General features: G+C 42.8%; 1 protein-coding gene across 1 annotated transcript in view; it reads left to right on the forward strand.

Annotated features, from left to right (window-relative positions):
- The window catches only part of ITPR1 (inositol 1,4,5-trisphosphate receptor type 1), a 1,533,308-nt gene that overhangs the window by 886,838 nt on the left and 620,685 nt on the right, over positions 1 to 25,785 (forward strand). The window contains exons 28-32 of the mRNA XM_078661662.1: positions 456 to 593; positions 4,977 to 5,102; positions 16,064 to 16,264; positions 16,936 to 17,187; positions 21,786 to 21,911. Coding sequence (XP_078517788.1) covers positions 456 to 593; positions 4,977 to 5,102; positions 16,064 to 16,264; positions 16,936 to 17,187; positions 21,786 to 21,911 — 843 coding nt within the window. The remainder of the gene's footprint in view (positions 1 to 455; positions 594 to 4,976; positions 5,103 to 16,063; positions 16,265 to 16,935; positions 17,188 to 21,785; positions 21,912 to 25,785) is intronic.

A 25,785-nucleotide genomic window follows, 5' to 3' on the forward strand; every position in this document is an offset into this window, starting at 1 on the left:
GACTTGGACACTTAACCAACATTTGTCATGTTACCACATTGGTTATATCCTACTCAAATCTCTCTTTTAACGCCCGATGTCTGATGGTTCATTGTCCCCTAGTCTGTTTGCTCGGAGATCCTGGTTGACAACTTAATGGAATGTTGACCCTCCACTCATGCCTTGTTACTGTCCCACCCAGCCCAAACCCCCACTGTCAACCCTTGTTTCCTTAACTATACTAATTGCACCCATATACTAGCTATACCTTCTGGGTACAACTTGGTACATTTCCCACACCTTGGTGCTCCTCACGTGAAAGACAGATTTTTTTCAGATTGTTCAGATCCTGTACCTGTCCTCTGCTCTAGTATGGTGTGGCCTAATTTACGATCCTAGAATTATAGTCCAATATCCTTGCATACTCCGTGTAATCTTCCCGAGAAATTACTCTGACTGTTGTTCTCTACTTGCAGATTCTGATCCGCCTGAGCAGGCTGTGTGTTCAGGAGGGTGCATCAGTGCGAAAGAGCCGGAAGCAACAGCAGCGGCTGCTACGAAACATGGGTGCTCACTCTGTGGTGCTGGAACTGCTGCAGATTCCTTATGAGAAGGTCAGGTTTGTTATATGTAGATCTGTACAAGGGCTAAGGGCTTTTACATTGTGCCACTCCTTACTGTCTACCCGTGTTCCCTATAGAACTGTACTATAGTTGATTAAGTCTGCATGTGATTTATAAAACGTTACCAATTTTTCCAGCTCTTACCAACATTTTACCCTTTGGTCTTGAACTAAGAATCGAAGACTCAATTATGCACTAAGCCAATCTCAATTATCCCTTATGTTCAGTGTTCCAGTATGAAGTATGCAGAATGACCTTAGCTCTTCTAAGCTTCTAATCATAGGTATGTTTGAGTAAATTCATCTCAGTCACTGCAACTGAAAGCCATTATCTTTAGGGTGTTTTCTTGGTGTGATTTACTAGTGGATGTCGTGTCAGCCTGATTTATTTTCTCCAGGAAGCGTTCTTTCTGTTTGAGTAGATAATCCATGAGTGACAGATGTCCTGTTGGGGCATAAGGGTGTAGTTTGCACTCAAACTGGGCCACTTACCCGGTCATAGTAACAATCTATTACATAGCTGACTATACATTTCCTAACCAATTGCAGACAAGGCTTTATTGCTGCTCCACAAATCTTCTCTCCAACTCCAGAACTAGCTACAAATGTGATATCCTGTTTGTCCAAGTTTTTTCTTTCAGTCCCATACTCACTCTGAAAACCATTGAGCCCATGTGTTAGACCTGTCAGCTTTTGGATGGTCGCCCCTTATTTCTGTCCCTTTCTGCCTCCCATAATTTTTCCCCCCAACCCTTTTTGTGTGGTCTTAGGTCTCCGGGTGCCCCACCACTGCTAACCAGTGCTGAGGTACAGGTGCGCCTTCCTAAAATGGTGGGTAGAGTGAGTTCCTAAGATGGACGCCTGCTAGATATTACCTCAGAGCTCTGGCCCACAGGATTACATTAGAGGGTTCCAGAACCTTCCAGTCCACTCTGGTGACCTGGGCCTAGGCTATATAAGGGAGGACACTGGGCGGCCATTTTGTCATTACTGGGCTGGCTGGAGTGCAGACTACAGAGTAGGGGGATTGTGACTCAGGCTGATTTGACTAATCCTAGGGGCTGCAAGTTGGTTGTGGGTGCTGCCCTCCTTCCTGCTGATCTGGCCCTGCCTGTGAGAAGTTTGCCAGAACTAAGCTTACGCATGGCCACTCATCAGGAGAATGAACCTAATACAACTGTTGGTGAGAGGGACTTTGTCCTGATTTCAGTAACCTTGGAGGGTGACGCTGTGGCCTATTTCTTGAGCAACGTAGAACAAGGGACCTTTGCCCCGACCCCTGAAGAGAAGTGGGGCCAAGACTTTAGCCCTTGTTATGATTTGACCTGGCCAGGGGTAGTGATTGTGCCTGCGCCATGTGTTGCCTGAGATTGCCAGCGCTTTGGCACCCCCCATTTCTTTACTCTGCGTTTCTGCCCTCCGCAAGCACTGTGGCACTGAGGCTGACAGGCGTTAATGTGCTGCTGGCCTAGGTGCTGAGGGGTGCCAAGCGGATCTAGCGTCCAGCGTGAGAGAGGGAGCGGCGCACAACCTCGGGTGAGACGCTTGGCGGGGTCGCTAGGCAACCGGACTCCCGCCCAGCGCGTCGCATCACCTCGCTCAGGGGAGTCGGAGCTCCTCTACGGAGCGGAGGCCACCGCGACTGCCAGAGAGCCTGGTTGGTTTGCCGTCTGCCGCTCCGACGCATGGAGGCCCGTCCACTTTGGGGCCACGAAAATCCACAAGTCACGGCTCTTCTGAGGCTCCCGCCCCGCCTCAGGTGAAGTGATCGAAGACCTGAGCGGGAAGACCGGGGTAGCGCGGCCTCTCCAGTCTGCCTCAAAGAGGACATAACACGGGCACCGATCGGGCGCGCAGGTATCTGGGCCAGCACAAAGGAGGGAGGGCCTGAAGAAAGAGGGAAAGGCAAAGTGGGGGCATATGGTGGTGACTGTGGGTATCATGAACATGACCTAAGCCTTAAGGAAACCCCGTTTCTTAAAAAACGTTGTGACTGGCTCTTTTCACGAGAGGAGGTCCCAGAATTCAATCTTTCTTCCTTAAGTAAAGCATCCAGGAATATAGCTTTGCGCTGGAGTGAGGAAGTAACAGCGCGCACAATATAAGATCGTCATTACTCCTACCCTAAGATCATTTTCTTCTTTCAGCTTAACTCAAATTGATTTGGCAACATGCTAAAACATAATTTCATTTATTAAAATGCTTGTCCAAGGGGAAATTTACACTCACGAAAGTAGATGTTGATGTACTGATCTAAATGGTTTAACCTGTAATATGTTTTTATTGATCAATGGGTGTTAGTCTACCTGTCAAATTGCCTCACTGAATGTATTCAGAAACCTGATGCTAGACAACTGTGAGGAAAGGTGATTTACTGTTTTACTAATGTGAACAATTCCCTAAAGTGAAAAGTCTAAATCTTAGTTTATTACACATTGGAATCTTCATACCTTTATTAAAGCATCTCTATTTTCTACTTAACCAAGACTGTGTGGTGTCCTTTCTGGTGGGTTTTCACTGGGGTGTTGTAGTGAGTGTTGCGCAAGTACGTCACAATTGCCTTCTGGATTTAGCTTTTCCACTCTGTTCCTCGCTACCCTAAGTGGGCCGGTAGTCCTGGTTCCAACACCATGGACACCCTTTCATTCTAGGAAAAGATGTTTTACACAGTGTTCTGCAAGATTGTCTCTTTAAAATGCCAACTATGACAAACAAATACTCCATTTGGCTAAAACCTTCAAGAGCCCCAGCTACTAGAGCTCATCAACACCTTTTTTTTTTTTGCTGTTGTATTTAGCACCTTTATTGGTACTTTTGTTTGACTTCCTATTTTGAAGTTTGGCAGGGAAACGAAAAGGGGATGTAACCGCTTTGAATGAATGTAGACAAGAGCTTTATCATGTTTTTAAAAAAAAAATACAATTTTATGAAGATTATCTATACATTTCCATGCTAACTCACTTAGCATGACGTGCAAACAGACCATACTAGTAAACATGTAATTTCCCCCCCACTTCTCACAGTACCCCATTTCCAGTACAATATATTTGGCAGGACATGCCTACAGGTCATAGTAGGTAAACAGACATCTGACCCCATGGTTCTTATAGTTCCACTTGCAAGTATTCACCTCATGTATCCTCTCCACATATGCCCGATTATCATCTAGCAGTTCGCTCTGTGCAGTGTAGTCAAGTACTCGCATCCGAGTCAGAGTCCTCAGGAGGCGGTGGTTCACATGTTTCCTCGATAGGAGTTCCTTCCCCCCCCACACCTTTTCCCACTTTTTGGGAAACCCACAGTGAATAAAAACTGACCTTTCCGCTACCATTGCCAGATCCATATCTTTGCACCACTGAGCCAGAGAGGGGCCTATTCTAGACCCCCAACGTTGGGCAGTATTTCGCTTCGCTACTGTTATTCCAAGGGTCACCCATCCCTGAGTTGTTGCATTTAAGTCCGTTGGCTCCCATATATTGAGCAAACAGCACCACGGTTCCGGCAACAGTTACTCCTGTGACCTGGGTGAGCGTCCTCATCACTGCCCGCCAATATCCTGCTATCTTGGGGCAGCTCCAGATGGTATGAAAGAATGTCCCTAGCTCTCCGCAGTCCCTGAGACAGATCGGTGTGCCCGACCGCCCTATTTTATGGAGGAGTACCCTTGTATAGTATACACAGTGGAGAATTTTAAGTTGAACAAGCCATAGCCATGATTGAATAGCCACCTCACGAGGCGAAGCCAGCGCCTCCCTCCAGTCTGCCTCATCAATGTCTCCTACCTCCCTCATTTGGTCTCGACAGTCTCCGTGGGGTCGGGCTTATTATTAACTATAGCTTCATCATGTTTAAGCTGTGACCAGATACTAGAACTTCCATTTAACTGTGCCAGGTCCCAAAATGTATTTTGGAGGCAATGTGTTACGTGTTGGGACTGGCCTGTACTTTTTTCTTTGTCCGTTACAATGTTTGGCTTGGATATGGTTCTTTTCGGTTCTGCACAAACCATTCTCTGTAGTGTGCTCTGCTGCACTTGAGTGAGATCTGCACTGAATACATACTAATGCATACATATGTGCCTACATATTTGGCACTATGCAAAGTATGCATTCATGCACACTTGGACCTCACGATCTGGAATATTATAGCCTAGTGTTAAATTCCTGCTGAACAGACCGTTACTTCATATGACCTGCGATGGTATTCACTAACTAAAAATACTCTTATGAATGCTGTAAAAATTTACTAGCAGACTGAGAGGGATAGTAAATCATGGATCTATCCTGAATACTGTTAGCTGAGAAATGTAATTTGCAGTGTGTAGACTCCTTTGCTACATAAACTGTCTAACATATATTTTATATGCCCGTTTTAGGCCGAGGACACCCGGATGCAGGAGATCATGAAGCTTGCCCATGAGTTCCTTCAGAATTTCTGTGCTGGCAACCAACAAAATCAGGCTCTGCTCCACAAGCATATCAATCTGTTCTTGAATCCTGGGGTAAGTGACTGGCCTGTGACAGGAGGTGGGCATCCACCTGTCTTGCTACCATGCATGTTTGATTTCCTTACATGATCAATTGTTAGCAGTACTGCTTGTGGATGCAATTGTGTATTTTTTTCTTTTTTCAAATAATGTCCAGTTTTGTGCCTAAGGAAGGACCTGGAATTATACCCCAATTTCTGTTCTGAATTGAGTACAGCACTTTGTATAATTTAGTTGTTGCTATGGTTGTATGATTGAATGCCTAGATCTTTAGTGCTCATTTTATTTATTTATAGTTCTTTCATCCTCCTGGAAATTAAGCCTGATTGTGAGACCAGAAGGATATAAACATTAGAAAATACTTTCTGGAGAAGAAGCATTTTAAATTTCCATAATGTGTTGCCTAGTTATAGGAGCTGTCCTCCAATTGTGTATACACTTTCTTTCTAGAAAAGAATACATTACAAAAAAATGTGTTACTTGAAGTTTATGCCCCACAGTCTGTACTTGGGTTTTCCGCTGTGGGAGTTATAAAAGGATCCATAGTGGCACCGGATAAGTCAAGACTGGGACATGCAGGAGTGAGGTCAAATAACCAATGTGATTATGAGGTTTAAACATGTAAATATGGGCAGATATGGAGACATCACATACTCCAGAAGTGTATATTATATGCTATAAGCAGAAAGGGTGGCTTGATGAGGATAGTACCACCGATGTGCTCTTCATGTTTGCTCTTGGTAGACTAACATGGTTCCTGTTGAACCTGGGTATTCTCAAGGCAGTCATTGCTATTTGAGGGTGGCTATCTGTTTAGATCTGCTACATAAAACATCTTCTAATATTGGGTGGCAGATATAACTTGAATGGTCTTTTAAGATCTTTCCTCTTCTGGCTCCTCAGATAGGTAGTCCCTCCAAGGTCTTAATTGTAGGATGTGAAAATTCTTGGAATCCGAGATCCAGTTTTTCTGAGCAGACCCAACTTGACATCTTGTATTCCCTCTCGGAATAGGTTATACCATGTCTGCATTTGCTGGCTATTCTGCACCAAGAGTCTTGAGCTTCGCTCACTTTAGGCTTGTTCATCTCTGATCCCATGCTATGCACCCTCCCAGTTTTCAACTGAAATGGTCAGTTGAATACTTCTGGTGCTGGATCATAATCCAGGAAACACGTTGTCAGTCATGCGCATGTATTGTGGTTTGTCTTAAAACAACGCTGATGGCTCCTTCAAAACTATTTTAAAGCATAGTTAAGCGATTGTGTTCCATACATTTAGAGTCCGTAAAACAATAGAATTATGATTATATTTAAGATAGTCTTTCAAGGACTTCATTTAATAAACAATGTGTACATTCGATCTATTTCTGCAAGTATAGTAGATATCTCCAGATCATACCCATTTAAACAAAACAATACCTCTTCGTGATGTTAATAGTTCCTTACTTTTCTGATAAATGACTTCATCAATAAATACTTATAAACACCAGTGTAGAGCAATGATGAATATGCTATAGAGTTTTGCTGTGCCTGTCATATAAGTGATACTACCCACAACTGATTGACCACAATATCTTTAACTTATTGGTAAGAAGTAATAAAATCTTAAGCAATACGTTTGACGGATACATTGGGATTATGAAGCACAATTAAAGTCTTGTTTCACAAAATTCGCAAATATTATTTATACAAGGATATTATCTCCACACACAAGCTGCTAAAACTCCACTTGGGGGCAAAATCATACCCATGTTTTACAACTGCCTTAAAGTGGGTGTAATAGATTCTTTACTCTGAAGACAGCAAAATTAATTTTGATTGAAGAAAATACTGTGACCTGAGGGTTTTGTCCTAAGTTTTCATTCGAGTTCCTGCCAACATTTCATGGTTGAAGTGGATGCTTTGGTGCTTAATCTTAACCACCTCTAATGAAGACGTTATATTGACACACTGTAGTTCTCCGCAAATTCTCTTTTGGAACAAGGAATACCAGGAACTTTGTACTTAAAGTGTCCTGAATGAAAATGATGGTTATCCTCATTATGTGCTAACCCTTTCAACACGTTACTCCTAGGTCCCAATGTCTGACTTTTGTGATATTCATCTGAAAGTGACCTCTGACTTTAGTTTCTCCAATCGCTACTGCGTAAACATAAGATTTGGCTTCTGTCTGTAGTATTCGGGACTCTGCCTGTGGTACTGCTCAAGCTAACCTTTGCTATACTGCAAGTTTCTGGCAAATCCATTGATTTCTAGAAAATATGATTAAGATGAAAGATGTTATTGTCAAATTGTATAAGTTGAATGTCTTACTATTATCCGACTGAATGATCTAGCAAATCCCAAGTCTCATTCCAGGTAGGCTGTGTAGAGAAAAAAACAGTGCTGAAATGCCCCTCGTTGTATAACGCAAGGAGATGGACAGAGCGCTGAAACTTTTCAGACACTCACTCCCAGTCACAGATCTGGGTTGAATTCATCGTTCTTTACCTCGCTTCGCCACCCCAGTTCAGATCTAGTCCTATGCAAATCAGTCTTGGCCCTACTTTTTATGGGAACAGTCCAGCCCCAACTGCCAAGCCAGGTCTTCCCTGAACCGGAAACAAGCATCCTGGGACCGGTTTTGGGGTTACACCTCGTTTTATGCCACACACTGGTCTAAATTTCTCAGTTGAAGTATATCCTACAAACAGCTTATCATGGTCCCACATGTTTGACTATAGGTGCACATATGATCATCAGTGAAATACCAAGACTGTCCGTTTCCTCCTTAGAAAGCCTCTTCTACCTCTTAGATGTTGCATGATGAACAGTGCAAAATCTAACAAGATTTACCATATAGTTGGCAGGTCAGGCTGTTTTCCGGTATCGCAGGAGGGGCAGAATCATGCCTTGTATGGCGATAGATTAGAACATTCAGCCCTATGTTGAAGTTCATGAATATTAGTCTGACAAAGTGTAGCCTAAGCATCCTAAACTGCTTCACAGTTCACAGGTAGAGAGCATATACTCTTAAGTGGCAGTAACACTCCCTGCCACAAATTGGGGGTAGTTCTTGGGTGGGTTCATGAGCTAAGCCTGTGGAGTCTGCCACTGAGGTCTACAATTGACATCCTCTTGAAAATTGTGCTGAATCCACCTGTACATGAGAAAGACCATTGGTTATGGTCTCACCAAAGACTTTTTGGGTGACAAACTAAAATTTGCATATATTGACTTGAGTAGCAAATCTTGGATCCAATTACTCTGTTGTAGAATAGTTGCCAACATCAAACTTTAATTTCCGACTGTCACCTTGCCTGTGATTGAGAATTGCTTATCAAAATATTCCTTTTGGCTTTGCAGATTGTTCTTGTATCCTGTTTCAGCAGCCTGAGCTCCGAGTATCCAAGTGTTTATTCTATGGCATGAGTTGCCTATTTGTAGTTTCATGATTAAAAAGTGCTGACTGAGCCCCATACAGACTTTTTGATTTTCAATAACCTTTACTAATCTTAGTGCTTGCCCACATTAGCCAGCATCATTGCAAGCTCCAGTTATTTATATCTTTGACTTATAGTAAATATCAATTTGTCATTGTGCCTACTGTTTTGCTGTCATCCTGAATCCTGACAGGCACCCCTCTTGGAGCATTCTTTCTGTACTGATCTTTGGTTGGTTTTTAGAATGCAGCATTTAGTCCTTAATATGGCTCCATTTTTTATTTTGAAGTCTCTCTCATATCCCTCGTCTAGAAAAATAGATGGATGACTGGGAAGAAATGTTCTCAAACCTGATGCCCTAAATCAGAAAATAAAAAGTTTGCTGCTCCTGCAACAAACAGTAGTTGCAAAACATGCAATCTTAAAATAGGACATTCTAAAGCCCCTTCCTACAGACTCGTCTCTGTAGTTTTCCTGCATCAATCTGGGCACAACTCTAGCATGAAATTAGAAATGGGGCTTGAATTTCCCGGTACTTAGTCAGCTTAACTCTGAATTTCATTCCTCATTTAAATGTCAAATTAATATCTCTACTCTTGCTTACACTTCTGCATTCCAAAGGGAGTTCTACTGCTATTTAAATCATACAAGCTGATCAGATTTTGCTTCAAGGGAAACTTTGTGGGGAGGAATGCCCTGCGGACTGTGCTGAGGCCCCTTCCTGTTGCTGATTGCCTGCGTGGGACCTGGAATAATCCGACTCCTTGCCGGACCCGCTGCGCGGGTCCCGCTTCGTCCCCGGTCTCTGTGGAGCTCTTTGAGACTGAATAGAACTGTGCTTTCTTGCACCGGCAGGGCTGCGAGCAGCTTGGCAGGGACTCAATTGACCAGGAGTCCCTGCTCGTAACATCTGAGGCCGCTCTCCCTGCCGGTCACGCCCCCTGCCCTAGCTCTACTTAACAGATTGGGGAGACCGCTGCGCGATAGCGCGCGGGAGCGCCCGGGGCGAAGCCCGGGCAAAGGGCGGGCCCTCTACGGCCCTCTAAGACCGGGACGGGCCACCCCCCTTGGTTGCTACATTGTAGGCCTACTAAATAAAAGGTAAAGACCCCCTTCAATCACTTCGTCTTCTTCTCCTGTGGACTCTCTTTTATATATCACGGTCCTACATTCCTATATCACTATGACCTCCAAGGGAGACCATTCTACTAGCGAAGCTGGTACTGGGCAAATTTTTTCCCTGTTAAATGAGTTGAATTTTCTATGCAAAACCACGTCACATTGGAACCCCCCCCCCCCTCCGCCCAAAAGTGTTAGTTTACTTTCAGAAAAGGCTGCACTTTTAGATCCTCCCATATTAGTTAATAAATCCTGTAGCCCGAACACACAGAGCATTGAACTCCCTCAGGCCCCATCCACAAAAAGAAATAATATCGATGTCGATCAAGGTGGAAACAACCCCAAAATCCAAAAACTGTGTCGAGGAACATCCATTGCTAATTCCCCAATGATCCCATCGATCGAGGAGTTCCCAGAAGTTATAACACCCCCTTCCCACCTGCAAATTATCGAACAATTGGTTACCTCCATGATAGCACCATTATTAGAAAAAATGAACTTGTTAGGGGAACGCCTTTCTGAGATAGAGAAAGCCATTAAGTTAAACTCGCTGGTTGGCAAACGCAGTGTTACACCCAATTGTCCTAAGACAGCTCCTACACATCTAGGCTCAAAACCACTTGTGCAGGATAAAAGGCGTCAAATACAACCTGCTGGCTCTAGTGCTTTTAGGCAAAAAATAAACAAATACCCCACAAAAGTTTCCCCTCCACAACTGACCGCATCCAGAGTAGGTAAAAGAAAATTAATTCTATCCATTTACCTCCGGAAGCGGCCCCATACGTGTGCATCCTTGCGGGTGTACCCGTTCTTCCACCTGGAAAAATTGAGAGACAATATGATTTAGTCAATAAAACCAAATTCTGGCTGTCAAAAAATAGGCCACTGCCTCCTAATTTATATGGAGCAATAAGGAGTGTTAGAAGGGTTGGTTGGTTGGGCTCTCTTCCCAAAGATGTTGCGGGGGACCTGGTACTCGTGAGATTTAGGGACCGAAACATTGTCCCTTATTTGAAAACTTGCCCGCCTAGAGTTGGAGACGGCCCAATATCAACATGGGACTTGCATGACTTTTATCCAATAAACGTGTGCTTTCCTCCCTGAATACCTGGACATGTAACAAAGGCCAATTACGAACTCTTGCGTTTAACCACGAACTCCTTTGATCCTGCCATAACCTGGAATGGAAAATTATTTTTTATGTATGGAACCCTACTTTACTGTATTTTGGTCATTTTAAAATGTTTTTACCATGTAGATTGTAAATTGTATTTTTATATGAACTTTTATGGTTTTTGTATCTCAAAAAACCGAATAAAGTATATTTGATTTGCTTCAAGCTAAACTGTATTTTGTAATTCATTCATGTAGATCTACTGTTAGTCTCTGCATCAGGGTGTTGCTGCCAGTTTTGGTGACTCCTAGTTAGGAGACACTAGCGCCAATGCTCAAATCTTTCAGTAAAATGTTATCTCCGGGTCACAAAGAGATGGTGTTTGACACATTTACCCGACAAGGTCCAATGCTCTCTGCCTTCCAGAAAATCTCTAATAGTTTCAATGTACTAACAGTCAATAGGGGAACAAGACATGCGGCTGGTGTTGTGTAACAGATATAGGAAAGCTTTGAGGTGGGTTATTGTCCAAAGTTTACTCTTAAATAGTGTTTTGGTAATCCTGTTCCCAGTAGATACTCCTGTAGATAATTAAATGGCAAGGACATGAAACGTTCCTAGGCAAGATTATAAGCTTCTGAACAGCTCCTTGCCAGCATTAAATTGGAGGCTGTTCTATTATGTTAGCAGTAGGATAGTTTCCTTTACTCCGTTCCCTTCTGTTTATAGCTTGTCCCATAAACATTGTTCGGTCAATCCAAAAAATAAACCCCATGTCATTGTTTTATTAAAATATTCTGACACCAAATAAATACTTAAGTAAACAACAAATGTGGTGCCTGATCATCGTAGCCTGCAGTGAATGAGAAATATACACTAGTGCTAATTACCAGAGTTCCATGGAACACCCATACAGTGCCTCCCTACACTGTGTATATGTAGGGCTCCTGAAGCGCTTTTGTAGGAACCTTATCTGTTGAATGTTAAGGTCAACCCTCTGGATGAGACCTATTCTCCAGGTACAGTGACAGTAAAACACAGATAGCCCCTGCACCACCTCAGTAACCCCAGCTGTCTAATCCTTCAAACTACACAGGCTTGGAGCACAGTAGGCCCTGTGATCCCCTCCACCTTAAGATACATTGTATCCCTTAACTTAATGACCAAGTGTAATACTGATTTGGCCCTTCAATGACCCAGTCAAATACATTGTATCCCTTAACCCAGTATACATCCGTGGCATGTCACACTTGACTCTTTGTTTGTGGGCACAGCCAGAAAGAGCTTCAGTGCAACAACCATGTTTTTTCCACCGCCAGAGGAGAGCCAGATTGATGCGGCAGGGAAGGGAGTGGCTAGTGGAAATGCCTAGTCAATTTGACTACACTCTGGAATGAGATGGATGTTAGTCAATCACTTCTCTGAGGTTTATTGCAAAATTGCACAAAACATTGTCTTGATCACCCTGCCATTGTTCTGTTCTGTACAGGAGATAAAATGAAACTCAGCCTGAAGGACTTGTACTTAAATAGCCCCATACATCTGGTGCACCACTTACTAGCACCTTGTGGTAGGTGGACAACAATACCAATTTAAAATGTTACCCTTCAGGGTTATCACATCGGGTAAGGGTATTTACCAAATGTTCAGTGTTACCTGTGCGGAAATACCATTCAACTCTTATTTCAAGAATTAGCTGATAACAAGCTGCATTTGAGAGCAATATCTAGGGCACACACACAGGCTGTAGTACTGGTGTTACAAAGTCTAGGGTTCACAGTCAAAGTCAAAATATGTTGTGCCACAGCAGATGCAACCTTTTCTAGAGAGAGTGTTAAATTCTGTCATGAAGAAGGCTTACCTAAAGTGAGAAATTGATGGCATTTCAAAAAGGGCTCTTTTTCAGACACCACGTCGTCTTATGGTGAGGTCAATAATAAAACTGTTGGATGATGGCCTCATGCACAAAGATAGTGCCACATGTAAGACTGCACATGGACAAACTGCAAGTGTCCAGTGAGGCAGTAGTTGCAAATGGAGGATAAGTCAAAAGATCCTTTGTTGATAGAGCCCAGAAGCCAATGCACTGTCTTGTGGTTGAACAACAAAACATTGTTGCTGTTATGGTCTTTTCTAGACCCTCAACCACAAGGGACCATTGCCATGGGTGCCTCACTCATATGGTAGAGAGCACATCTGAACCGCATGATTGTTCAGGGTATGTGGATGCAAGAGGATTTTAACCTGTACTTTTTGTTGACCGCGTCCCCAGTTGCCATTTAGTGCATTTTATAATCTCATTAGAGGTAAAACAGTTGTGATAAAGATGGACAACAGGATAGTGGTGTATTCCCTCCAGTGGCGAGGGGGTGGCACTCGGCATGAACAAAACTATTTGGCATTGACATTTGGATTCACATTTGCTCTTGCAGACAACAGTTTTGCATACTTTTTAATAAGGATGCATCAACTGGTCCTTGAATGGGAGATTAATCCACAAGTACTTAATATTTACTTCCACATATGGAGCTCTCTAGCAATCTATTTGCCACTGCCCAAAATGCCAAAACATTGCCTCAGGGTACCCACAGTCCATGGGGAATGTACTCTGGATGAAATGGTCAGGAATATTTGTGTACACTTTTCCTTCACTTGCTCTCCTACTATGTGAGTGAAAAGAGGCGCGTCAGTGATCCTCATTCTTGTGGCACTTACTTGAGTGAGAACAAAGTATTTGATGCGGCTGGATATGTATGCACATCCTCAGTAAAAGCTACAACTGAAACCAGTTCTCTTGCCCCAGTATCTGGGTCCGCTCCAATATTCACACCTCAGGCAATTAAATCTAGCAATCTGGCACCTGTGGTCTTAGAGTTTGGTTACCTTAAACTCCCAAAGACTTGTAAGAAAGTCCTGATTGAGATATGTAAAATCACTGTGCATGCCTGCTAAGTTGCAGAGTGGAAAAGATTTGTCCATTATTGATTGATTTGTTCAAGACTTCATCTACTACTTTTTGATTTACTCTAGGCAGGATTGGCATGCACTTCTATTCGTTTATATGTAGCTTCAGTAGTAGATTGCATGCAGCACTAATAACATCTCTTTAAATTACTTTTGGTAAAGGCCTTCAAGGTGACCATAAAAGGGTGATTCCACCAATAGCTCAAGTGCCAGTCTGGATACTATGTATAGTTTTAACAAGAGGCATGGCTCCTCCTTTCAAGACACTTGTTGCATGCAACCCCTGATTTCAAAAATCATTCAATAATGCTTTCTAATCTGAGCAAAATCAGTGAAATGCAAGCACTAACAGTGGAAGAACCTTTTTTTCTGGAACACAGACCTAGTGATATTGAGGACAAACCCAAAGTTTCTTCTAAAAGTGCTTTCCTCTTTCCATGCAAACCAGATAATTGAGTTGCCAATCTTCCCACACCCAGAGTGTGGTAGGAAGGGCATTTCACACGCTTGATGTCAAGAGAGAACGAATGTGCTACATTGGTCAAACTAAATCTTTCTGCTGCAAAATTAAACTGTTTGTTGGTTTAGCAAAACCTCACATAGGAAACCCCATTTCTAAGTGTTGTGTTCCTAGATGTTTGCAGACATGTTAAATTATAAATGAGATACCTAGTCAGATATATATTTATTGTGAGTTACTTAAAAAGAACATTGATGCTAGCAGTCAACTGCAAAAAGAGGGAATGTTAAAGTAAGTTGGGTCAAGGGCTGGTTGATGAATGCTTGTTATGAAGAAAAAAGAAAAGTTCCATCCTAAGTTAACAAATTCTCATGTTTGTAATGGTGGGTGCAATATGGTTTCCAGCCGATTACTGTTCAAAAACCACTTTACTTGCACCTTAAAATTGTCCTTAATTTCTGGTAGTCTATAGAGTGCTGTGAAGCTTTACTCTGTTCTTCAGTGGCAGGTTAGAGGCCTATTGGGTGATGTGCCTTGGCACTAAACAAGGGGAACGCTATGCTACCTTTAGAAAAAATCTGAAATGATTGGATCTTCTGCAAAATCTAGTTACACAGCGTTACTAAAACATTTCTTCAAGTACACAAGTTTTTCAGACTTCCATAGCTCATAACATACTATTGCATCATTATTGAATCTATGCCAGTGTATTAATGGTTTGATCATAAGCACCAAGACCCTGTGTGGTTTGGAATTGTTCGTCCAGAGTCTGAAGCTGATTGACCGCTGGTCTCTGATGTGCCTCGGCTGGTAACCCACCAAGTTCTATGCATTTCTGATGTTTGCTCTAACAAGGATTTACCCTAATTGGAGATTCTCAGTGCTATGTACCGAATGTTTTCTGGGATACCTAGATTTGAATGAGATTACCTCAAGTATAAAACAGCCTGTGGTATCCAACTGTTTTCATCCACATTTGTGTCGAGGGTGCAGATGGTACAGAGTATACTCATGAACTACCTTTTATCATATTCCCCAGCCTTGGATGTTTTTTTGTATCCAGCTTTCATCTTTCTATCCATGCATAGCTGTAGTTCAGACAATTCCTTCTCCTTCAGAACATCTATTCCAGCAGTAATGTTATACCGTCACCCATTTCCTTCCTGGAGTCTGTTCCCTTGCTGCTCCTCTGCCACCTCCTCAGTTGGTATGTGTTCTCCGCATGTGCTTAAGTGTTAAAGGTGGACACAAGTGGTTGAAATGTCTCATGTCAATTTCATAAAATAATGTGAAAAATCATTTAGAACAATGGGTAAAATAAAATTGAGGTACTCACTGGGTAAAAAACGTGCTTTACAAGAAGAAAAATTAGTGGTATAATGGTGAGCAGTTGGGTGCATAGAACGAGTGTAGAATGGGAGAGCATACAGTGAGGGCTGCTGAAAAGTACTTAATGGACACATTGTCCAGATCAGCGTGACCAGTCTTACCTAAGAAAACGCTGGTATGATGTCTAGTCAAGTTTTATGATCCAATTTGTTTCATGCTGTTTTATAGTAGTATTGTCCTAATTAGTTCGCTTACTGCCCCACTCTCTGGTTTGTTCATCTGTGAACTCGATGCTATGGTCCTTCATAGTGGGCACACTCTAAACAAAGCCTCCCTCAATAGTGTGCATTTAAGCTTAATGGCCAAATGGATTGTTCTGTTCTTGGAGCTCTGAAGTATGGCTGAGAGTTCAAATGCAGGGATGAGTGTAAACTGCACTATCTAAGAAGAGTATCTCATCTTTGAAAAGCAGCATGGTTACACTGTGAAGAGTTTGCTATTGGTGAGCAGTTGAGTAGAATGGAAGGCAAGGGCATTTGATGCATCTTTTCTCTATTCATCTTCAGATTCTGGAGGCTGTCACTATGCAGCACATCTTCATGAATAATTACCAGCTAAGCAGTGAGATCAATGAGCGGGTCGTGCAGCACTTTGTACATTGCATTGAGACTCATGGCCGCAATGTCCAGTACATAAAGTTCCTTCAGACCATTGTCAAAGCAGAAGGCAAATTCATCAAGAAGTGTCAGGACATTGTGATGGCTGAGGTAAGACCCCCACTGCACCTGTTGGTGCCTGAGAAAGAAATGTAGTGATGAAGCCTGAGAGATGGAAACTACCTAACATTGCAATAATTTATGGAAGGACACATCTGAAACTAGTACAGCCTGTGCAGTGCCGGAGGCCCAGAGACTATGGGTGGAATGCCATGCAGACAGGGTAGCATGATTTAAGCTTTCAAACCTGTCTCTATGGGTCTTTGCATGGATTAAGTCTGACTGTATATCTTACTGATGCACTTTGGTTATCAATTCATAATCTCATCTGAAATAAGTGTGTAAAGGTAACATGAAGGGGCCCAAATGCTGCACTTTGAGCTTTAACCTTGTCATGGTTTTCATTAAAGAAGATTTGCGCTCGGCGACTGTGAATAACTGCTGAAATGGGATCTGGAGATATCCTAGCTTTTGGCTGTAATGTGAATATCACAAGCTGCACCTTCTATTTTTGATCCACCTAATCATGTGTAAGTTGCTATTTTGATTCCCCCTGATTATATGTGAGCAAAATATATACTCCCTTTTTGTTTATATGATGCGTTTACGTCATTTACAGTTTTTGAGCGTTTTAAACCGCTTAAGGTTTTTTAAATGAAACTGGTCAATCTGTGCCAGTTAAATATTTTATAGTTACTTTCTTTTGTCTTTCTTTTTGGCAGCTGGTTAATGCTGGTGAGGACGTTCTGGTGTTCTACAATGATAGAGCGTCTTTCCAGACACTGGTACAGATGATGAGGTCCGAGCGTGACCGAATGGATGAGAACAGCGCTCTCATGTACCACATCCATCTGGTGGAGCTTCTAGCAGTGTGCACTGAAGGGAAGAACGTGTACACAGAAATAAAGTGTAACTCTCTCCTCCCTCTGGATGACATAGTGAGAGTAACAACCCATGAAGACTGTATCCCTGAGGTGAGGATATGCTGCAATAAGTTGTATGTGATTGTAGACTCACAAGTTAGTCCTACCGTGGAGCAACACTGAACAGGGGAATGATAGTTGTGGAAAAACACCTGGGAGAGGGCAATTCCCCATTGAAAAGAGTTTCATGAGAATAGTCTGGATCCACTGTAGAGAAAATAGGAAAGTGAGTGAGTTACTTGTGAATAGAAGTATTTTGTCAGGGGCGAGTAAATGCAACAAGTAGATTAAAAAATGGTGTCCACTTTTGACTCACTTCCTTGGCAAAGGGAGTAACCAACCAGCAAGAGATTACTGTTTGGAAGTGGTGAATGATATATTGGAATAAGCACCTAGAAGAAGGTAATTACAGATCTGCTGTGTAGACAGAACTATTAGAGACTGGGCAATCATAGACGGTTCTTGGGTGAGTCATGGTGAAAGAATAGGGCACGAACAGGCGATTGGTGCGGTCAGAAGAATAGTTTTCCTTCGAGTAGGGATCTTATGACTGACCATTCTCCTGGAAGGAAGACAGTGGCGTATCACTTAATAGGTTATTTGGGAGTAATGCTTGTGTTCCACCACTGACTTGCTGCGGTGAACTCTACTCTTGAGAAATTGAAATCAATTTAATTGATTTGAGTCGGTGGAGTTGAAGTACTGGTCTCCAGCATTTGATTTCAGTACTGTCCCATATTGTCAAAAATGATTTGAATATCTCGCAAAGACCAGAAAAGATTATCTTTTTAATATTTACTCATACTTCTCTAATGATCTCTTAGCAAAGCTGGTGTATGAAGGAAGACAAAGAAAGCGGATATTGCAGTGCAAGTAATCAATGCAGGCTGATACATTGAACGCAATGAGGCCCGCTAGTCGGGAGGCCCGCAAGGCAGGATCATTTACTAGACACTCTGCCAACATTGTCAATCATCATTCCAGTGACCATCATATGGCTGCAAACCCAGCTAGCCTGTAGATTCCAATTGAGGAGTTTTTCCTATGTCCAGTCTGACAACCTTGCTCCTAACAGCTGGACCACCTTCTGCCTAGCAAGGGGCATTTCAAATTGAACTCTGAAATGCAAAGCAATGTAGTTGGATGATGGACCTGTACATGTGTGAGTTGAACTGAGTCTAGGGAACACCTATAGCTGCTGGAGATCAAACCTCTCTCACTCTGAGAATGGAATGATAGAGCATCGAAGAACTTCTTCTGGCACTTTGCGGTACAGAGGTGGAATGCAGGTGTTTGATTTTGAATTTTGGTTGGTTTTAGTGAGGATGCCACATTACTGATTATCTGGATTGGCAATCTGGCATTGGCCCTCCCCTTGCATTACTTTGGGCTTTTCCATTGTGCTCTGTCTCCTTCCAGGTTGTAGCACTATCTTTAAGAGGAGCCCACCTCTTCCCCTAGCTCTCGCAAGGTCACTGCCCCCCTTGCAGATCCCTCTGCCCTGCGGATTGCTTCCAGTATTTTAAACTATGAGCCCCTTGTCACTCAGGCTTTCCTTACCTCTCAGGCTCTTTATTCCTAGAATCCTGGTGGGGATCTCTTTTTGGGTTCAAAACATCATTGATGTATAGCATGGGCATCATATGCATTGTTCTATTTGAATTAAATGAGCTGCGTTCTTGATTCAGATAAACATTTTGATTACTTTATTCACTTGTGTGTATCGCACCAAAAAGCACAGAGTACATTTTCTTTCACTGGTATCTGTTTGTTGTTTATGTTTTTCATTAAATGAAGAATTTAATCATTATTTACATTGTTTTGCTGTGTTAGGGACCACTATTTCGAATAGAATACGTACTTCCCTCCTAGTCCCTTGTTTTTCCCTTGTTTTTTTATAATTGTTGAATTTGTCAATACATTTATCTGAAAGGTGGTGGTCAAGATAATGATACTATCACAGTTGATTCCAAATCTGCATTGTAGTCCTCTACAAGAAATGGTCTTGCAGCTCTTCCTTTGAGACTGTCGTTGGTGCTTTGTCTACTCACAAAGTGACTAGCACCAGAAACCTGACATCCAGAATTTCCCCACTTGGGTGATTTTGTTCAGTTCTGAACAATGGATAGGTTTGTGAACTTTCAGAAGTCACCGAGGGAATTGTTGCAGGAAATTGTGTCCTTAGTAGCTTACCAGGATTTGAGGTAATCATCATCCAGCCAGTAGAGCAGATTGCGTCCTTCAACATAGGAAATGATAGTGCTCGGGCTGCAAAGCTCTGACAGTAGGAAGTTATTGTCCCTACTGGACCTCATGCCATCTTGCATAAAAAAACTTTCTGTAAGCCCAGTGATTTTTTTATACTAGATGATTTTCATCTGCAGTTGATTCCTCTAGACCAGGTTAGTCTACTGGTCAGACTGAGTTCAGCCTACTTTTGTGAACCCATAATCTGAACCCTACAGTAAGCATGCCTTTCTGCCCATGCCCTGCCCTACCATGGTTACGCTCTTCCTTGGAAGACTGCAGTGCCCACAAAGGTGATCTGATTACAAAAATTAAGTTTCTTATTAATGTTCTGGGCCTCCAAGAGGCCAAATTTACCTTAAGGTAATTTCGTGCCTGACTTTTTCAGGAAAGGTCCTCATGCAGAAGACTGACAAGAAAACGAGTGTTCTATCCATCACAAGGGCACCTGCTTAGTTTTACTAACGAAAATCTAAATATGTGAATGTGGTCTGCCTGATTCCAGATTGCCTCAAAGTTGACACATTTCGAGCATTTAATAAACGAAAGTAGGGTGTTCTACCTCCAGGTCAGTAGCTTATTCCTAATAGTGGAAGTTAAGCCAGGAGGTGTTTTGCTCGTTTATTTCCCCCGCTAAATTTGATTTTCCCTAAATAAATGGGTAAATGACAGAGGAACATGTGCTTTCTTTGCTTGTAGCTGTTCTGAGGGAGTGTCATTGAGGAAGGCTTTCTCCATTGAATGAGAAGGTGAATATCTGTAAATCTCCAAGCTTATACCTCAATTTTCCAGGTGGCCAGGCGAATTGAAAGATGCTCATAATAATACCATGTTAGGAGGATACTGTTCCCTTGATGTCACTAGCTTACTGTGTGCCCCATTTCATAGGTATATATTGTTTTTAACCCCCCCCATGTATTTTTTGATCAGGTCCCAGGTTTACAATGTGACTCCTGAGGTTTTAGAGCTCAGTACTCAATTATTTTAAGGACTCTATGGAGTTGTCTTCTAGCTCTACTGTAGCATTAACCAGCATTACTTACTGCCATAAATTGAGATTGTTGCCTAAATTTATGGAACACATGGCAAAGAGTTACAAGTGAGGGATTACAAATGGCGTGTTGACAAACAGCCTCCAAACCAGTTCCCTTAGAGTTCATCTGCCTCTACCTGGATAGAGCGGTACAAAAGGGGGTGGTGATGGACGGAGCTTCCGAACCAATCAAACACTCACACCCAGTCAACAGATCTGGGTTTAATCCATCACCGTTCTTTAGCCCACTCTGCCACCCCAGTTCAGACATGGCCATATGCAAAACAGTCTGACCCTGTGCCTCATGGGAACAGTCCAGCCTGAACCGCCAAGCCATGCCTTCCCTGGAACGGAAAAAAGCTTCCTAGGACCGGTTCCTGGCATTACAGCCGTCTTCAGCCAGGCTTGCTTGAATCCAGTGGCAAAGTGAGCAAGGGACTCACGTCTGAGCATACCCTGCCAACTTGTGGCAAACAAAGCGGTACAAAAGGGGGGTGATGGACGGAGAATCCAAACCAATCAAACACTCACACCCAGTCAACTGATCTGGGTTTAATCCATCACCGTTCTTTAGCCCACTCTGCCACCACAGTTCAGACATGGCCATATGCAAATCAGACATGGCTTGGCAGTTCGGACTGGACTGTTCCCATGAGGCACAGGGTCAAGGTTGATTTGCATATGGCCATGTCTGAACTGGGGTTGTGTGGAGTGCAAAAAAACGATGGATTTAGGCCCAGATCTCTGTAATAGGGTGAATGTATGACACTGTTCTGCATTCTGTCCATCAACTGTTTTTGCATCTGCCTGGATTGAGGCCGCATCACAGTACTCTTCACATAGCCAGCAGTCCAGGACTTCTTCAGGGGCCTTTTGTACAAGTACAAAGCACCGTAGTGGTCGTTAAACATACTGCTTTTGTGTCTAATAGAAGCTTCTTTTAAGACTGCTCTCCCAGTTTTTTCCAATACTTAATGCAGAAGCCTGCATTTATGGTGATCATCAGTTGAGCCAACAGAGTGGGACAAATCTAGACTGTCTGAAGGGGCGCATGCCAAGCTTTATGTAATGTGTAGAATCTCACCAAAGATGGAGCTTGGGTACAGGATTAGTGTTGGTCAGTAGAATGTGGCAAACAATTAAACTAAGTGTAACAGATGCCCCTTTCCACGGTTTCGAGACCTGATTTGTTTGTGTTTTTACTGAAAGCCCAGCCTGACCAAGATAAGTATTCAAATAACGTGAATCTATAAAAGAGTGCTAGATTATAATTTTCCATCTTTAATATTTTCCTACCTAAGGCATGTTGGGTCTTATAAATAAAGCAGTATAAAGGAACTGTTTCACAGTTTTACTACTTATTGCACAGGTGAAAATTGCTTACATCAATTTCCTGAACCATTGCTATGTTGACACTGAGGTTGAAATGAAGGAGATCTATACGAGTAACCACATGTGGAAACTCTTCGAAAACTTCCTAGTTGACATCTGCCGGGTAAGTGTTTTTAAAGAAAAATGAGCTTTTATTAAAATTATCTGAACTGTTGAGTAATCTTTCACGCTGCCGCTGTTCAGTTTTGTTTGCTGAAAGGAATATGGTGGTGTTACTACCTGGTGCCACAGAATTGTACACGCGACCCCAGTGTTTTTGCAACGTGTGCAGCTCTGTCCCATGCTTTATTTTGGGGCTGGTGTTACTACTTTGAGGTGGGAGAGGGGGTTAGTCTGAACTAAGCACCAGAGACGATAATATCAGAATCACAGCCTTTTTAGTTTGAAGTCCGACATTAAGTATATTTCTAAACTGAGGTGTTGAAACCAGATGCAGAAACATCCCGCTAATAGCACATTACACCAATTAAAAAAATGACAAATTAGATATTTCAAAACTTTCAGAAAACACTTAAGTGCTTACGCCCTTACCCCTGCTTGCATTGCACAGCTTTTGAAGTTGAGGAAAACGTTTTGCATCCTTCTGCTTTTGAAGTTGAGAAAACTTGAGGAACTAATATGAGGCAGCATAGTCTAAAATCCAGTGCCTTAATTAATGTGCTCTCTTTCTAAACTGCAGCTCTCTTGGCAAAAAAACACAACGAATGCAGGTTTGTTTCACAGGAAAAAGTAATCTGAATAAACCGTGCAGACTCCTTGGATTTGTACCAGAAACATGAAGGGTGCAAACCACTGATTGATGAGCATCACTGGGTTTTGATGCATGTAATCAAAGCGGATTGGCACACTTCAGCTCTCAGAGTGGTTTAAACGGACTTACGTGTTGCTGACCCAGTGCACCCTCCCAGATTTTGAAGTTAATCTGCCTTGTGCATGTGTATATTATGGTGTTGAAACACATCAGTGATACTGAGATATCAAGTCTGCTTCCTTTATTGCCACTAAGTAGTGAGACTCCTATAGAGTTTTTGCTGGCAATGCTTGCATGGAAAAACCAAAGATCTGTCCAATCAAACATCTCGCTGGAGGCATTTGTGATTGTAGACTTCGTTCTCCCTTTTCGGATGAAACAGCGTGCTTCAAGGTGAAATACAAGCTGCTCTGTGTCTCTAGAGGGATTTAACACATCAGGCAATCTTGTTTAGTCTGACGAAGAGAATCCCGATTGCTGGAACAATCACATATTATTCAGTGGGATGCTTTAAAGCTTTACTAATACCTCAGTTAATATAATAATAATAATAATAATAATAATAATAACGTTTATAAAGCGCCTGGTTACACTATATCAGTGTGTCCCTGCGCTATGGATACAGACCAAGAAAAACTACAATAACTGCCCGAAATAGGGAGCACAAAAAGGCTTAGAGAAAAAGTAGGACCTAACTACTTGGGTCCCTTTATGGTTGAAGGCAAAGACCAAAGTTATTTAGAGAAATTTCTAAGCTACTGATACATAGCTCATAATTCTTATGTTGGAATGCACCAAGAATATTTACAAAAAAAATAATTTGTTCTTGCAAAATGTGTCTGAGGTAAAGGAATTAAAAACTCGAAACAAACTGAAGTTGGCAAATTATCTTAAGCGTTACACTGGGTCAATGACTTGGTATTGCGATAATTCAGAACTTGAGGGAAGAAGTTTTATCGCAGAGATCTGAAAAACCATACCAGGGGAAATAATGGCTGGTTACTTGCTCTCCAGTAGGGAACTGAAGTAAACCGGTAGAGATTTCTTTAGGAATTCCTGCCAAAGCTGTTCTTTGAGTATTGGCAGTTGAGGTTGACTCGTCTCCCTTTACACCCACACAGGCCCATGTCTGTTCAGTCACTCCTAGAGTTCCTCAGCCCTGGGATCGATCTGATGTTATTCCTTCACACCATGTATATGTTCAGGAGATGCATGGTCCCCTCTTGTGAGCTAAATGGGACCCCAGGGATTCACTATCAGAGCTTTTTTGACACTGTACTAGGCTCCCTTCACTCTATTGCTTACACTGTCACTGGTTACCTGAGCCCCCATGTCACCTATAACTCCAGTGACTCCAACTGGTTCTATGGCACAGTCAACTCTGCTCACCTCCCATCAGGCTCATCACCTTGGGCACCCGACCCTATTACCTCTCGCCCCCTCGTGTGATTCCACCAGCAGAATTTTTTGCTTCTTGGACTCTTACGGTGCCTCAATTCTCCAGTATTGGGGCGTCTTTCATAGATTCACATGCCTGAATCATTCCCCGTCGTCAGAGTGGGAGTCTCACAGTATATAAAAAAGCAATAAATATGTGCATAAAAACCAAAATCCTTGGTAATAAGATACGAGGAAGTAAAGTAGCCCAAAGCTATCAGGAAAAAAGTTCCACGTGTATGACTATCATCGTCATTATACATAGTCCAAACTGCAGCCAATCAGGCGACCGCACCCACCAGAATGTTCTCCTGTGAGGCTCAGGCTCTCCGTTTTTCTACCGCATGTCGTGTGAAGGGAGTCTCTCTGAGCTCTGCTCAGTTCTTCTCAAATTTCTTCAGGTTTCTTACTTTCAGGATGTCTTCCTCTAAGAAATCATTATTCAGTCCTTGTGAATCTTGTGGTAAGCTCTGGCTTTTCTCAGAAGATACCTACAAGAAATACATCTACTGCATGTATCCAGATCAGCAAGTGAAGGACTACAAGATATGCAGGACCTTCAATCAAAAGACCCTCGGGGATAGAGAGGGCCGCTTATTTCTGTGGCTACAGAAGCTTAAAGACCAGGACAATCCAGTTTGAGGTTGGAAGTATTGCCTCTGTCATCTGTGGCCTCTAGGAAGAGAGCTGCTGAGGAGGTTTTATCTTCTCCTGGGGCCAAGGTTGTGGGTAAACAACACTCTAAGGGTTCAGAGAGGCCTACCTCTTCTAAGGCTACGCCTCCTGTGAAAAGCAAACCTTTGCCTTCCACGCCCTGAGAAGATCAGTTAAAATGTTGCCTCCAAAACCAACTTCTGAGAAGATTCCTCCTCAGATCAAGACCCCGTCGTCGAAGATTCCCGTCGTCGATGAAGATTCCCATCAACGCAACTTCTACATCAACGGTAACTTTTTCCTCAACCTAAGCCTCAGATGATTGTCATCGGCATCATCCCTGTCGGCGCTAGACTACGTCTCAGTGAAACCCATATCGTCGACGAAAGAGACTGCATCTACTCCGATCATCGGCGCACCGTTGACTACCGAGACCAAGAAGATCTCGTCGACGACTGCTTCGTCGACGGCCACTTCATCATCGTCGACAAGCTGGTCGTCAAACTAAATCGTCTACAACCAAATCGTCGACTAAGACCTCATTGTCGACTAAGCCCTCCTCGTCGTCTAGGGCAACTTCGTTGACGGCCACAACCTCGTCGGCGTTATCATCTTCAGGAATTATTCCATCGTCGACGGGCATGTACTGAACTACAAGTTTGGTCACCGTCTACGGCTTTATCATCTACGCTGTCTACGACAAAACCTCCTTTGTAACAGAGACGTGGTTCTGCGCTTGAACCCTTATCTCAATTACGCCTTTCTCCACATAAGGTACCTCTACAGGCTCCTGAAAAATTGCTGGATTCAGACGACAGTGAGGAAGATTCTGATGTAGATGATAGATTTAGGACAGCTACAAGTCATTCGGAGCTGTTCATAAAGTACCAGGAAGATGATCAGGATGACCAACCTTCTCCTGAACATGTGGCTTCACCTACTGCGAATATCCCTACAGCTCCGATGCCTATAGCTTTATTAAATAATCTTCAGCATATGCTGGACGATTATTACCGCCGTTTCCCGCCATCTGAATCTGCGGATTCCGTGCCTCCTACACCAGTGGCTCAAGCTTCCACATCAGAATTCCGGTCTCCTAGACCTCCTTCGCCAGTGGTTTCTCATCATTCTGCAG

This window comes from Lissotriton helveticus, chromosome 9 (assembly GCF_964261635.1).
Source record: "Lissotriton helveticus chromosome 9, aLisHel1.1, whole genome shotgun sequence".
Lineage (NCBI taxonomy): Eukaryota > Metazoa > Chordata > Amphibia > Caudata > Salamandridae > Lissotriton > Lissotriton helveticus.